At 37.1% G+C, this 16,119-nt stretch overlaps 1 protein-coding gene across 3 annotated transcripts in view; it reads left to right on the forward strand.

Moving 5' to 3' along the window:
• Positions 1-448: 448 nt before the first annotated feature.
• The window catches only part of MYRFL (myelin regulatory factor like), a 127,785-nt gene continuing 112,114 nt past the window's right edge, over positions 449-16,119 (forward strand). The window contains exon 1 of one of the 3 annotated variants that reach the window (XM_077111414.1): positions 449-2,376. In XM_077111414.1, the coding sequence (XP_076967529.1) occupies positions 2,328-2,376 (49 nt within the window). In that variant the 5' untranslated portion in view covers positions 449-2,327. The remainder of the gene's footprint in view (positions 2,377-16,119) is intronic. The other 2 variants (XM_077111412.1, XM_077111413.1) reach the window with 2 other exon arrangements.

The following is a 16,119-nucleotide window of genomic DNA, read 5'->3' on the forward strand; positions in this document are numbered from 1 at the left end:
GCCAGCAGAGACCTCAGTGCTCCTTTCTTGCTTGCTCTGGGTTTGTCTGTGTCCAGAACTTGTATTTGGCAGTCCAAATTTGTTAATTAAAATCACAATTGGGGCTTGGCTGAACTACCTTCCCTTGCTCCCAGTAGAGACTACTTAAAGATATGCTCCTTAGGGAATTATCTCATTCACCTGACTATTTTGTATCTCAAACATATCTTAATTTTGTTCTTGCCTGGGGCAGTGCTGAAGCCTGGGAACGCTGGAATGCTCTATCTAATGGATTGTTTAAAAAGGAGAAATAAAAGTAAAAAAAATCCTTTTGAGAACCAGCCTCCAGCCCTGCAAGTTTGCCAGTCCAGAGCCAGAGTTGGTACCCAGCTCTGTGTACCCTTTTTCTGCAACCCAGCTCTTTTCCAGTATTCTGAGCTCATCTAACTCCAAGTGCTCTCTTTTTTTTTTTTTTCAGCCTGTCTTGTCTTTACCAGGGAGAAACCTCCCAGTTCCTTTTGTGCTTGCTCCAGGTGTATCTGTGCTCAGAGCTTGTATTTTTTTCAGCAACCCAAATTTGTTAATTAATTTCACAATTAGGGCTTGCTTGAGCTACCTTCTTTTCTCCTAGTAGAGAGGGATTCTGTTTCCCCCCAGTGAGAGAACCTAGTCAACCTGCCTTGCCACTGGAGGAGGGGCACCAGCCTCCATGGCTTGGGAGACTTATAATTCTGTGCTGTGATTTCAGCCATTTCACCCATTCCAGACTGGTGTGCGATGTGTGTCTGGTTATAGATATTCCCTAACAGATGTTCCAGACAGTTCCTGGCTATTTACTAGCTGCCCTAGGGGATGAATTACGTTTCACACCTCACTATGCCACCATCGCGTCCTGCCTCCTGTGTGAGATTTTAAAACATTTTTTTGGATGTATACCACATCATCTATGAACTAATTCTAATAATAATGAAACAACCAGGTGAATTCAGAATGTAGGACATTCTATGAGACAATGGGCCTGAAAAATTAAAATATTTAAAAATGTCAGTGTCATGAAAAAGAAACCAAAATAGCAAAATAGCAAAGAAACCATTCTGTATTTTAAAAAGACATAACAAAAGGAAATGCATGAATATTGGAAGTTTGATGAAGAAAAATGTCATGAAATACATTTTGGGGACAATGGTGGAAATTATATATGAGTTAATTTATATATATTGTTATATATATTGCATATAATAATGGTACTGTGATTATGTGGATAATGCCTTTATTCTTAGGAGACATATACAGATTTACTTAGAGAAATGCTGATTTTGGCAACTTAATTTCAAATTACTCAGTCAACAAAGCATATATAAATAAATAAAATGAGAAAAGGCAAAGTGGCAAAATAATCAGGAAATCTAGGTGAAGAGATTTCATGGTACTATTCTTTCAATTTTCTATAGATTAAAACCTTTTTCAAAATAAAATGTTGGGAAACAGAGAAAAGGGACTGAAATGAGTAGTTCAATTTCCTAATTCTATTCCTGTTAGGCTATTACTAAATAAATTAATGGGTAGCAGTGAAAACAAAATTTATTTGTGCATGGCTTTATATTAAGGAATGAAACCAGTTAGTAGTGAGCCATAAGCTTCAATGTTAAAAATTGCTCAGTTGTTGATACAATTATGTTGCTTGTTAGAAGAATTTCTCATACTTTATGGTTTAAACTTTTAATGGAAAAAAAAACTCTGGAGGAAGTAAACTAGATATGTATTCAGGAATGTAAGTTTCTGCTGAGTAAATTTGGCTATATTTAACAAATCTCACTTTTTCATTATTACAAGACTTTAAAAATTATCTGCTATTCTATGCATTCATGAAAGTGAATATTGACTTCCTCCTTTCCTCTAGGGTTTTAAAAAACCTGCATCTTTGCTTGGTTATGACTAAATGGATCTGACTGATAGAGGCAGAGATATTGGTGTAAAAGGACTATAAGAGATAGGACTGTTTTATTGCCCATTTATGTAATTATATGTGTCACTAAGGACAAAGGTCCTTGGAACAAAGACGAGAGGCAGAGTGGAAACAGTTCCCTACATTAAGATAGATGGATTTGCTTCCACTTCTCCCTTTGTGAATTTTTTCCCGAATGATTGTATATTCTTTCAGTTTTATAGTAACATTTTGAAAACTTAACCGTCTTTCTGGGCAAATTTGGAAGACTGGAGATATGCTTCACTCTGATAAAAAGAAAATGAAGTACTTTCAAGAGCATTCATAGGCTTCAAGTCGAGAGGACAGCACTTGCTTTCTGAGGTCTGATAACCCCTGGTCAAAGAGGGAATCCACACCATGGATGTGGTGGGTGAAAAGGAGGCCCTTCAGCAGTTCTTTGAAGGTAAGAGGTCAGTTTCCAACATAAAATTACTGCTTCTGGGAAACGGCACTGCTTCCTACCACTATTTTGCTTTTTTAGAATTCGCTTAAATTTCCCTTTGGAAGAAATGCTATCATACTAAGATAACTCAACTGAAATTGGAAGTGGAGGTTTATTTTCTACATTAGTAGCAAAAATCATAAGCATAGGTAGTGATTAAAAAAGATGAAATTTCTATCTAATTGACTGTGAAAAGAATCAAGGGGTCATCAAATCTACGTTACCATGACTTGTCTCTGTCCTGTGCTAGGCTTTATTCCTTTATGCCCTGATTATTTTTCAGTTTACAGATTTTGACGTCTTATCTCTAAAATGATTGAATATAACACAAGGCAAATTTTATTTAAAGCCTTTTTCTCTTAGTATATTTAAATATAAAACAGCTCCAAACAATACAGAATTCCCTTTCCCCATTTTCATCCTCATTTTGCACAACACTTTGAAAATATGTAACTGGATAATAATTTTTTTTAAGTTAAAAATCATTTTCCCTAAAGGAGAGGCATGCTATGGAACAAAGTTACATGTTTTTTCTTTCTTCTAAACCCTGAAATGGCAGTGCTGCTTCCAATATTTAATTGGGTCTGTTGGAAATGTTAGCAAGGATGTGCCCTCTTGTGGCCCCTTTTAGGTGGGCACTGGGAGATGCCACGACTGTGTGGCTCCAGGTTCTTACAGTCAGCCATGCTCAGACTTCCATGTGAAAGGAAAAGTGGATATGGATTTTATATGTTTTAAGGTATTTCCCAGGAGGGAGTATGAGAAGAATTGAGGGAAGACCTTCTATTTTCAGAATCCATAAGGTAGTCAGAAGTACAAAGAGACACTGGTTTTGGCATTTCTTGTGCTTAATAAAGTGCCTGACAAATAGTAGATGTTAAAAGGTTGAATGGAGTTGGCCAAACATTGGCAGTACCGAACCCTAAACAGTAACAAATCATACCAAAGAAATAGTGAGATTTTAGGTTTAAATCGGAAGGTATCAAAACAGTGCAGTACTTTCCAGGACTTTGTTCTTACCAGAAGTGGCAAGAAGGAACATAAGGCTAAGAGAATAGTTATGTTATCTCAACCCTGCAATCAAGCCCATTGAATGTTCTGCCTCTGACAGTGTCCAAGTTGGTGTTGTTTACCTGAGTCATCTTTGGCATCTGGTGGACAAACCAGTGTTGCTTGATGGTCATGGCCTCATTTTACATCACATGCAACACTTATTCTAGTAGTGAGTAGTACGCGCCAAGCTACAGTTGCACCTGCTTTGTTTTAGAGAAACAATAAATTCATTTTTTTTTTCTTTGTATGCTGTATGGTGGGGTCACATTTCATTCTTTATCCATGTGAGTATCCCCTTATTGCAGCATCATTTGTTGAAGCTTTGTTTGTTTGGTTTTCGTTTGTTTGTTTGTTTGGGAAGTGTATGGGCCAGGAATCGAACCCGGGTCTCCTTCATGGCAGGCAAGAATTCTACCACCAAACTACCCTTGCACCCACTAAATTCATCTTATAAAATGGAACAACTCTACCTCCTTTCCTTCCAGAGCTGGAGAAGACCTGAAAAGTGAATTTTGTCTGCTTTCTTTTTTGGAGAAGAACTATTATGCCTATAGGACCCCTATACTGTCATTAGTTGTACTATTTTCAGCAGTCTCTGGGGATATAGTTTCCATAAGACCTCTCTCTAGCTTGTTTCAATATCTGTTTATTATTATTATAACAGCATCCTAACCTACATTCTTCTCTCCATTGAAACCTTTTTTTTTTTTTGATGAGGGAAGACTCAGTTCTCTATGGAAAGAGAGTCAAACAGAGTTTTATCATATCATCTTTGGTAAACTTTACAAATACAAAATAGAGGCATTAGCTAAGGTGGTCACTGCCCAGCGCCACCTCAAAATCACACAACTAGTTGTCAGGTTTTATTACTTCCTCTATTCAACAAACATTGAGCACCTACTCTGTGCCAAGCCCAAAACCTCCTACTTCAAATGTATCTTACAGTGCTTTGAGGCTTTTCCCTTTGATTTTAATGATTTTTTTTTCCTCTGCACCTTTTTCAAATCTTCCTTAGAATGAGGAGAGCAAAATGAGATGTGTTATTCCAATAAGGAAGGCCGGTCATTGTATGTTATGCACCTATTGTTATGGTATGTTTCTAATTGTATACAATCTTGTATAAAAAAAATCAAGAGGTAAAGGGGATTTTAGAGGTTGGTAAAGCATGTAGAAGAAATATCAAAGAAAACTCCTGGTATGTAAGACATGAGAAGCATTAATAATTCTCAACTGCTCTTACCACCTAAGTATGTGAGCAAATAAAGGAAACATGGGGAATGTTTGCAAGAGTTCTGTAGGAAACAGTGGGATGTCCAGAATGAAGAGAGAGTAAATTTACAATTCTCCAATGATGGTGGAGTTCTATGTATAATTTACAGGATTGATGGATGACTTTAGGCTAGTGTTAACTAAAAAGGTAAATAAAAATCCCCTCGCCATCTTGGAATTAACAATTTAGGAAAGAAGATAATCTCATGCTCAGCTCACCATTAAATAAATCAGTCCTTGAAATATATTTAAGCCAAATACATAGGGAATCCAGAAATAGGAAAGCTTAACTGATTTAGGGAATCTGGCAATGTGAAATTCAGTGAAATCCTGTAGGGTAAGTAGGTAAGGAGAATGGCCATAAGGCTACAGACCAAGGAAAGGAAATTTGGATTATTTTAATTAGAATTTAGTAGAATGCACTTTCAAAGTTTTTTCTTTCATTCTAATTTGTTTCTTTGTTTAAATTGCAAGCATAATAAAAAAGTCAGCAAGACAAATAAGTGATGTAAGTGGAAAGAGACTAAAAGTATAACAATAACAAAAACTGAGAGGGATGTTTCTGTCCTTTAAAGTTTGGGTAATTAAGCAGATTTTGGATAAAAATAAATAGACTTGAAACCATAAAAAAAAATCAGGTCGTGAGCATCAAGAAAAGTCTTAGCAATTTGTTACCAAAAGCAAAGTTATTTTTCTTTTTCTTCAGATACTTCATTCTAAGGAATTAACCCTAAATAATGTATTTTCCCTATAAATATGCTTATATTAAAAAGTACCTGGATTGACAAGATCATCTTGAAGTAAATGGCCTTGACTGCCAAAGCTGTTTTTATTTTAAACTTTCAGATATGCCTGAAGTGTTATGGTGTGTTTCAGAGCATGAAAAGAACAAAGGGTGGTTCCAGGCAATTCTAACTCTATTTCTAATTGCTACTGGTACTGATGCAATAGGTAGAATCATTAGTTAAAGCAAAAGAGGTGTATTGGTTACTCTGGGAACCCCAACATCCTTTTGAAACTTAAACATCAAAGCAAAATGTTTGTTGACTTTTTTTTTCAGCAAAACTGATACCACTGCAAGAGCAAGGTTATGAGAAATGCATACATTATTTTATTTACAATGACTAGAAATTGGTTACAACCTTAATTTCTAATTGTGTGGATGAATTACATAAAGTATGGTTAGTCATGTAATGGAATACTAGGCAGCTATTTAAAAAAAGCTTGGGAATAATTGATATAAATTACAATTGGGTGTATATAGGTTTCTAGAAAAAAGTTTATTAAAACTGATTTGAGGATTTCCGGAGAAGATAGCGGCTTAGTAAGATGCGCGGGTCTTAGTTCCTCCTCCAGAACAGCTACTAGAGAAGTAGAAACGATACAGAACAGATCCCGGAGCCACGAAAGAGACCAAGAAGACAGCGTACCCCATTCTGGAATGGCTGACTGGCTGGGAGAACCCGCTCTGGTGAGATCGCCAAGGGGCGCGGGCTTCCCCGGGCCGGGGCGACAGGTGGCCAGAGTCCCTCCCTCCCTCCTTCCCGGACCGGCTGGGAGAATTGGACAGGCGGTCCCCTCAAGCCGCGATGACTGGCGCCCCCCTCCAACGCGCGGCCCCCCCAGACCAGCTGGGAGAATTGGATCGGAGATCCCCAAGCCGCGGAGAATGGCGACCGGGGTCCCTTCCAAACACGTGGCTTCCCGGTCCGGCTGGGAATGGTGGATAGGCACTCCCCCAAGCCGCGGCGGCTGGTGCCCCCCTGCCACACTTGGCGCCCTGGGCCGGCTGGGAAATTTGGACAGGTGCTCCACCAAGCCGCAGAGGCTGGCGACCCTCCCCACACGCGGATCCCCGGGCCGTCTGGGAGATTCGGATTGGCACTCCCCCAAGCCGCTTCGGCTGGTGAACCCCCCTCTACAGCGAGAGTTTTCCAAAGTTAAAGGAGCCACAGCATCTTTTACTGGTGGGACACGCAGACAGATGAGCACCACGAGCGCCACCTACTGGGCAGGATAAGAAAAACAGAACCCAGAGATTTCACAGAAAAATCTTTCAACCTGCAGGGTCTTACACCCAGGGAAATCTGATTAAATGCCCAGACGCCAGCAGAAGATAACGGATCACGCTCAGAAAATTGAAAATATGGCCCAGTCAAAGGAACAAACCAATAGTTCAAATGAGATACAGGAGCTGAGACAACTAATGCTGAATATACGAACAGAAATGGAAAACTTCTTCAAAAGCGAAATCGATAAATTGAGGGAGGACATGAAGAAGACATGGACTGAACAAAAAGAAGAAATAGAAAAACTGAAAAAACAAATCACAGAACTTATGGAAGTGAAGGATAAAGTAGAAAAGATGGAAAAAACAATGGATACATACAATGATAGATTTAAAGAGACAGAAGATAGAATTAGTGATTTGGAGGATGGAACATCTGAATTCCAAAAAGAAACAGAAACTATCAGGAAAAGAATGGAAAATTTTGAACAGGGTATCAGGGAACTCAAGGACAATATGAAGCGCACAAATATATGTGTTGTGGGTGTCCCTGAAGGAGAAGAGAAGGGAAAAGGAGGAGAAAAACTAATGGAAGAAATTATCACTGAAAATTTCCCAACTCTTATGAAAGACCTAAAATTACAGATCCAAGAAGTGCAGCGCACCCCAAAGAGAATAGACCCAAATAGGCGTTCTCCAAGACACTTACTAGTTAGAATGTCAGAGGTCAAAGAGAAAGAGAGGATCTTGAAAGCAGCAAGAGAAAAACAATCCATCACATACAAGGGAAACCCAATAAGACTATGTGTAGATTTCTCAGCAGAAACCATGGAAGCTAGAAGACAGTGGGATGATATATTTAAATTACTAAAAGAGAAAAACTGCCAACCAAGACTCCTATATCCAGCAAAATTGTCCTTCAAAAATGAGGGAGAAATTAAAACATTCTCAGACAAGAAGTCACTGAGAGAATTTGTGACCAAGAGACCAGCTCTGCAAGAAATACTAAAGGGAGCACTAGAGTCAGATACAAAAAGACAGAAGAGAGAGGTATGGAGAAGAGTGTAGAAAGAAGGAAAGTCAGATATGATATATATAATACAAAAGGCAAAATGTTAGAGGAAAATATTATCCAAAGAGTAATAACACTAAATGTTAATGGACTGAATTCCCCAATCAAAAGACATAGACTGGCAGAATGGATTAAAAAACAGGATCCTTCTATATGCTGTCTACAGGAAACACATCTTAGACCCAAAGATAAACATAGGTTGAAAGTGAAAGGTTGGGAAAAGATATTTCATGCAAATAACAACCAGAAAAGAGCAGGAGTGGCTATACTAATATCCAACAAATTAGACTTCAAATGTAAAACAGTTAAAAGAGACAAAGAAGGACACTATCTACTAATAAAAGGAACAATTAAACAAGAAGACATAACAATCATAAATATTGACGCACCGAACCAGAATGCCCCAAAATACGTGAGGAATACACTGCAAACACTGAAAAGGGAAATAGACTCATATACCATAATAGTTGGAGACTTCAATTCACCACTCTCATCAATGGACAGAACATCTAGACAGAAAATCAATAAAGAAATAGAGAATCTGAATATTACTATAAATGAGCTAGACTTAACAGACATTTATAGGACATTACATCCCACAACAGCAGGATACACCTTTTTCTCAAGTGTTCATGGATCATTCTCAAAGATAGACCATATTCTGGGTCACAAAGCAAGTCTTAACAAATTTAAAAAGATTGAAATCATACACAACACTTTCTCAGATCATAAAGGAATGAAGTTGGAAATCAATAATAGACGGAGTGCCAGAAAATTCACAAATACGTGGAGGCTCAACAACACACTCTTAAACAACGAGTGGGTCAAAGAAGAAATTGCAAGAGAAATTAGTAAATACCTCGAGGCGAATGAAAACGAAAACACAACATATCAAAACCTATGGGACGCAGCAAAGGCAGTGCTAAGAGGGAAATTTATTGCCCTAAATGCCTATATCAGAAAAGAAGAAAAGGCAAAAATGCAGGAATTAACTGTCCACTTGGAAGAACTGGAGAAAGAACAGCAAACTAATCCCAAAGCAAGCAAAAGGAAAGAAATAACAAAGATTAGAGCAGAAATAAATGAAATTGAAAACATGAAAACAATAGAGAAAATCAATAAGACCAGAAGTTGGTTCTATGAGAAAATCAACAGGATTGATGGGCCCTTAGCAAGATTGACAAAAAGAAGAAGAGAGAGGATGCAAATAAATAAGATCAGAAATGGAAGAGGAGACATAACTACTGACCTCACAGAAATAAAGGAGGTAATAACAGGATACTATGAACAACTTTATGCTAATAAATACAACAATTTAGATGAAATGGACGGGTTCCTGGAAAGACATGCACAACCAACTTTGACTCAAGAAGAAATAGATGACCTCAACAAACCAATCACAAGTAAAGAAATTGAATCAGTCATTCAAAAGCTTCCTAAAAAGAAAAGTCCAGGACCAGATGGCTTCACATGTGAATTCTATCAAACATTCCAGAAAGAATTAGTACCAACTCTCCTCAAACTCTTCAAAAAAATCAAAGTGGAGGGAAAACTACCTAATTCATTCTATGAAGCCAACATCACCCTCATACCAAAACCAGGCAAAGATATTACAAAAAAAGAAAACTACAGACCAATCTCTCTAATGAATATAGAACAAAAATCCTCAACAAAATTCTAGCAAATCGAATCCAACAACACATTAAAAGAGTTATACATCATGACCAAGTAGGATTCATCCCAGGTATGCAAGGATGGTTCAACATAAGAAAATCAATTAACGTAATACACCATATCAACATATCAAAGCAGAAAAATCACATGATCATCTCAATTGATGCAGAGAAGGCATTTGACAAGATTCAACATCCTTTCCCGTTGAAAACACTTCAAAAGATAGGAATACAAGGGAACTTCCTTAAAATGATAGAGGGAATATATGAAAAACCCACAGCTAATATTTCTCCTCAATGGAGAAAAATTGAAAACTTTCCCCCTAAGATCAGGAACAAGACAAGGATGTCCATTATCACCACTATTATTCAACATTGTGTTGGAGGTTCTAGCCAGAGCAATTAGACAAGAAAAAGAAATACAAGGCATCAAAATTGGAAAAGAAGAAGTAAAACTATCACTGTTTGCAGACGATATGATACTATACATCGAAAACCCGGAAAAATCTACAACAAAACTACTAGAGCTAATAAATGAGTACAGCAAAGTAGCAGGTTACAAGATCAACATTCAAAAATCTGTAGCATTTCTATACACTAGTAATGAACAAGCTGAGGGGGAAATCAAGAAACGAATCCCATTTACAATTGCAACTAAAAGAATAAAATACCTAGGAATAAATTTAACTAAAGAGACAAAAAAACCTATACAAAGAAAACTACAAAAAACTGTTAAAAGAAATCATGGAAGACCTAAATAGATGGAAGGGCATACCGTGTTCATGGATTGGAAGACTAAATATAGTTAAGATGTCAATTCTACCTAAATTGATTTACAGATTCAATGCAATACCAATCAAAATCCCAACAACTTATTTTTCAGAAATAGAAAAACCAATAAGCAAATTTATCTGGAAGGGCAGGGTGCCCCGAATTGCTAAAAGTATCTTGAGGAAAAAAAACGAAGCTGGAGGTCTCACGCTGCCGGACTTTAAGGCATATTATGAAGCCACAGTGGTCAAAACAGCATGGTATTGGCATAAAGATAGATATATCGACCAATGGAATCGAATAGAGTGCTCAGTATAGACCCTCTCATCTATGGACATTTGATCTTTGATAAGGCAGTCAAGCCAACTCACCTGGGACAGAACAGTCTCTTCAATAAATGGTGCCTAGAGAACTGGATATCCATATGCAAAAGAATGAAAGAAGACCCATATCTCACACCCTATACAAAAGTTAACTCAAAATGGATCAAAGATCTAAACATTAGGTCTGAGACCATAAAACAGTTAGAGGAAAATGTAGGGAGATATCTTATGAAACTTACAATTGGAGGCGGTTCTATGGACCTTAAACCTAAAGCAAGAGCACTGAAGAAATAAATAAATAAATGGGAACTCCTCAAAATTAAACACTTTTGTGCATCAAAGAACTTCATCAAGAAAGTACAAAGACAGCCTACACAATGGGAGACACTATTTGGAAACGACATATCAGATAAAGGTCTAGTATCCAGAATTTATAAAGAGATTGTTCAACTCAACAACAAAAAGACAGCCAACCCAATTACAAAATGGGAAAAAGACTTGAACAGACACCTCTCAGAAGAGGAAATACAAATGGCCAAAAGGCACATGAAGAGATGCTCAATGTCCCTGGCCATTAGAGAAATGCAAATCAAAACCACAATGAGATATCATCTCATACCCACCAGAATGGCCATTATCAACAAAACAGAAAATGACAAGTGCTGGAGAGGTTGCGGAGAAAGAGGCACACTTATCCACTGTTGGTGGGAATGTCAAATGGTGCAACCACTGTGGAAGGCAGTTTGGCGGTTCCTTAAAAAACTGAATATAGAATTGCCATATGACCCAGCAATACCATTGCTAGGTATCTACTCAAAGGACTTAAGGGCAAAGACACAAACGGACATTTGCACACCAATGTTTATAGCAGCGTTATTTACAATTGTAAAGAGATGGAAACAGCCAAAATGTCCATCAACAGACGAGTGGCTAAACAAACTGTGGTATATACATACGATGGAATATTATGCAGCTTTAAGACAGAATAAACTTATGAAGCATGTAATAACATGGATGGACCTAGAGAACATTATGCTGAGTGAGTCTAGCCAAAAACTAAAGGACAAATACTGTATGGTCACACTGATGTGAACCGACATTCGAGAATAAACTTGGAATATGTCATTGGTAACAGAGACCAGCAGGAGTTAGAAACAGGGTAAGATAATGGGTAATTGGAGCTGAAGGGATACAGACTGTGCAACAGGACTAGATACAAAAACTCAAAAATGAACAGCACAATAATAGCTAATTGTAAAGTAATCATGTTAAAACACTGAATGAAGCTGCATCTGAGCTATAGGTTTTTTTGTTTGTTTGTCTGTTTGTTTGTTTGTGTCTTTTTTTTACTATTATTATTATTTTTATTTTTTCTCTATATTAACATTCTATATCTTTTTCTGTTGTTTTGCTAGTTCTTTCCTAAATCAATGCAAATGTACTAAGAAATGATGATCATGCATCTGTGTGATGATGTCAAGAATTACTGATTGCATATGTAGAATGGAATGATTTCTAAATGTTGTGTTAATTCCTTTTTTTCTTTAATTAGTAAAAAAAAAAAGAGTTGAATGGATCAACAAAACAGAATATATACCTCCATCAACAGTTGAATGGATCAACAAAGCATGATATGTACCTATAATGCAGTAGTTTTTTGTCCACAAACAGAATAATGTTCTGATTCATGTTACCAGATGGACGTAACTTGAGGACAACATAGAGAATGAAATAAGCCAGAGAGTAAATTGCAAATATTGTGTTATCTCAATAATATGAAATAAACAGACTATGAAAATCATAATTTCAGAAACTAGAATGCAGTTTACCAAGGCCCAGGTGTAAGAGGGGAATGAGAAATTAATTTTTGACTTTATAGCATCTTTATTTGGAGTGATGGAAATGATTTTGCAGCAAAAGACAGTGATAGAGACACATCTTTGTGAACGTAGTTGAGTACTCAGCTGTCCAATTGTACATTTCAAAATGGATTAAAAAGGGACTTTTAGTTTTCATATGTTACCATGCAAAAAGAAAAAGCACATAAGAGTAAACCCTAATGTAAACAGTATGCTAAAGTAAATAGCAATGTATAATATATACATAATAATAAATGTGTAAGAACCTGCAAAAAAAAACTGATTTGAAAAGAGTTTAGATAGCTAGATATATGTACAAACATAAGAATACATAAAAACTAGAAGAACGCGCTTATTAACACTATGGACTTCCTTATCTTTATTATGTAATAATCAGGGAAAGATTATTTAAAATAAAGGAGAAGGGGTTTAATTCAGCAAATCTGTTCTGTTTATGATCCTTATGTCATGGAATCTTGAATAAGGGATAAGATTTTGTTGGCTTGTCCAGGTTAGTGTGATGCCCCGATATATCCCAGAGTAATTTGGACAGTGAATAAAGAAGTATTTGTAAAGTCCCCTTGGGAATGGGGAGAAAGGAGGAAATATTCAACTTTCCCATTTGGAGAATTCTTGATATTCTTGCAAACAATGGAGACAACCAAATCAATAGGCTGAGCTCTCGATCTTGGGGTTTGCCTCTATGAAACTTATTCCTGCAAAGGATAGGCTAAGCCTACTTATAATTATGCCTAAGAGTCTCCTCCCAGAAAACTTCTTTTGTTGTTCAGATGTGGCCTCTCTTTCTCTCTAAGCCACTCAGCAGGTGAACTCAATGCACTCCCCTCTATGTGGGACATGACTCCCAGGGGTGTAAATCTCTCTAGCAACATGGCACAGAACTCTTGGGATAAGCTGGGCCTAGGGTTATGGAATTGAGAAAGCCTGCTTGACCAAAAGGCAGAAGACAAAAATGAGACAAAATAAAGTCTCAGTGGCTGAGAGATTTCAAACAGAGTTGAGAGGTTATCCTGGAGATTATTCTTACGCATTATACAGATATCCCTTTTTAGTTTTTGTGTACTGGAGTGGCTAGAGGGAAGTACCTGAAACTGTTGAGCTGTGTTCCAGTAGCCTTGATTCTTGAAGATGATTGTATAACAATATAGCTTTTACAGTGTGACTGTGTGACTGTGAAAACCTTGGTTCAGATGCTCCTATTATCCAGGGAATGGATAGATGAGTAAAAAAATATGGATAATAAATAAATATTAGGGGGATAAGGGGTAAAATAAATTGGGTAGATGGAAATATTAGTGGTCAATGAGAGGGAGGGGTAAAGGATATGGGATATGTGACTTTTTTCTTTTTATGGAGTGATGCAAATGTTCTAAAAATGATCATGGTGGCGAATACATAATTATGTGATGATATTGTGAGCCATTGATTGTATGCCATTTATGAACTGTATGTGTGTGAAGATTTGTCAATAAAAATATTTAAAAAAAGATCACATTCGGTTCCTGGTACCTGTCCATGCCAAAAAAAAAAAAAAAAAAAGCCTATAAAAAAATCATTACGTCAAGAAAAATTGTAAAACCTTTCTCACTGATTAAAAAGATTATTAGGTGTCTTCAGTGGAAAACTATGCCTAGATCACACCATTCTAGGAGATCTTATTCTATGGAGTTTGTACTTTCGATGACTTTGAGTTATTTTAAAACTCCATATATTTTAGATAATTTATGTCAATGCAAATGATTCAAATCTATAGACATGAAAGTGAATTATATTATTGAGGGGATCAGCTGTTCCAAAAAAGCCAGTTTTGCATCTATTTGTAAATTCATTTCATGTCCTATATATGTCTGCTCTTTAAATTCTCCTTTAAACTTATTTTAACAGCTTACTAGTTCCTTTATTAACTAAGCTGTTAAAATCTTTGACACATGTTAATTTTAAATCTGTATAAGATTCATCATTTTAACTTTCTTTCTTTTTTTTAATAAATATCCTTTGACGCTTTCAATTGGTCAACTTAGAATACTTTGTAAATTTCAGCTTAAGTTTGAACCAAATTAATAATAACATTTACTGAGCATTTACCATGTGCCAAGGACTGTGCTATATATTGTTTGCATTCATTATTTTATTTAATTCTTTCAAAAGTCCTCTGGATAAAAAGGAATAAGAAAATAAGGTATAATAAATCATATCTCCATTTACAGCTTATCTTTGGCAGCTGTGACCTTAAAGTCTAAATCTTTTTTCCCTATATGTATCTTTTAGACTACCTTGATATCAGAAGACTCATCCTTTATCACCAAGCCTTTCAGAATAATGTTGTCTAAGGCTGATTTGAAAGCAGTATTGTTACTGGTCATTATATTCAACCTGTAACGAGGAACTTCTTGAATTGGTGAGAAGCTATTTATAGCTCCTCCTCTGTAATGTCCTGATGTTTCTAGCTGCTTTTGGACGTTTGCCCTTTGCCATTATGTGTCACATAGTGAAGGCTCATGGTCACAAAGGATTCCCAGTACTGTCCAAATGATTTTAAGACTCAAGCCATAGTTTCTCTGCATTGATGGCTATACTAGCTGTGAAGTACCCTCAAACTTGGTGGCTTAAGTCAGCAAGCATTTATTATCTCATAGTGTCTGTGGGTCAGGAATCCAGGTGCAGCTTAGCAGAGTCAAGGCCTCTTGTGGGCCTGTGGTCAAAATGCTTCCCAGGGCTGATGTCTCATCTGAAAGCTCAATAAGGGTAGGGTCCACTTCCAAGTTTATTCATGTGGTTGTTCTCATGACTCAATTTCTTACAGGCTGTTGGGCTGAGAGCTCCCGTTCCTCTCTGACTATGGGTCAGTCCTGTGGGTCTCTTTATACGGCAGCTCACAACATGGAGCTGGCATCCCTGAGAAAACAAGCAAGTGAAAGTTTTTTAAAATAACTTTTTATTACCTGATACTGGAAGTGCATTCCCTTAACCTGTGCCATGTTTTAGTCATCAGAAGCAGGTCAGTAAGTCCAGCCACATCAAGGGGAGAGGATTTCACAAGGGCATGTATACCAGGAGGCTAGGGTCACTGGGGGCTGTGTTAGAGGTGTCCAACCACAGTGACCATTAGAGAAACAGTTTTGGAGAAGCCTGCCAGAGGGTACTGTTCAGTTATCTCAAAGATTTTAATAGAGAAAAATAGCCTTAAATAAAACTTATATTAGCATACAAATATGATCATCATGCAGCTAAAGAGTTAAGAATATTTATCCAGCATAACACCAAAGGACCCTTGACTTTATACAGGCAGGACGCTTGTAAACATAAGAAAAGGCATTCTCAAACTTAGGCATGCATCAGAATCACCTGATAGCTTTACACCCAGTTTCTAATTCCTTAGACCTGCAATGAGGCTCAAGAATTTGCATCTTGAGAACCACTGTATTAGAAACTCAAACACTTGTGGGCTTATCATGAAAGCAAAAGAGAAAATTCCTTCCATGATTTAGCAGAATAGGAAAAACTAAGTACTAAGTGTTGATCACAGTAAAAGCACAAGAGGAAAACTGGCAGACTGAAACTCTGGCTCAATTACCGAAATCTGTGGAGGCAGCTCATGGAACCAAATGTCTTTGAAGGGCAGGAACATCTCCTGAGATCTAGGAGAAGGAATAGTCATTCAG

Source organism: Tamandua tetradactyla, chromosome 7, assembly GCF_023851605.1.
Source record: "Tamandua tetradactyla isolate mTamTet1 chromosome 7, mTamTet1.pri, whole genome shotgun sequence".
In the NCBI taxonomy this organism is placed as follows: domain Eukaryota; kingdom Metazoa; phylum Chordata; class Mammalia; order Pilosa; family Myrmecophagidae; genus Tamandua; species Tamandua tetradactyla.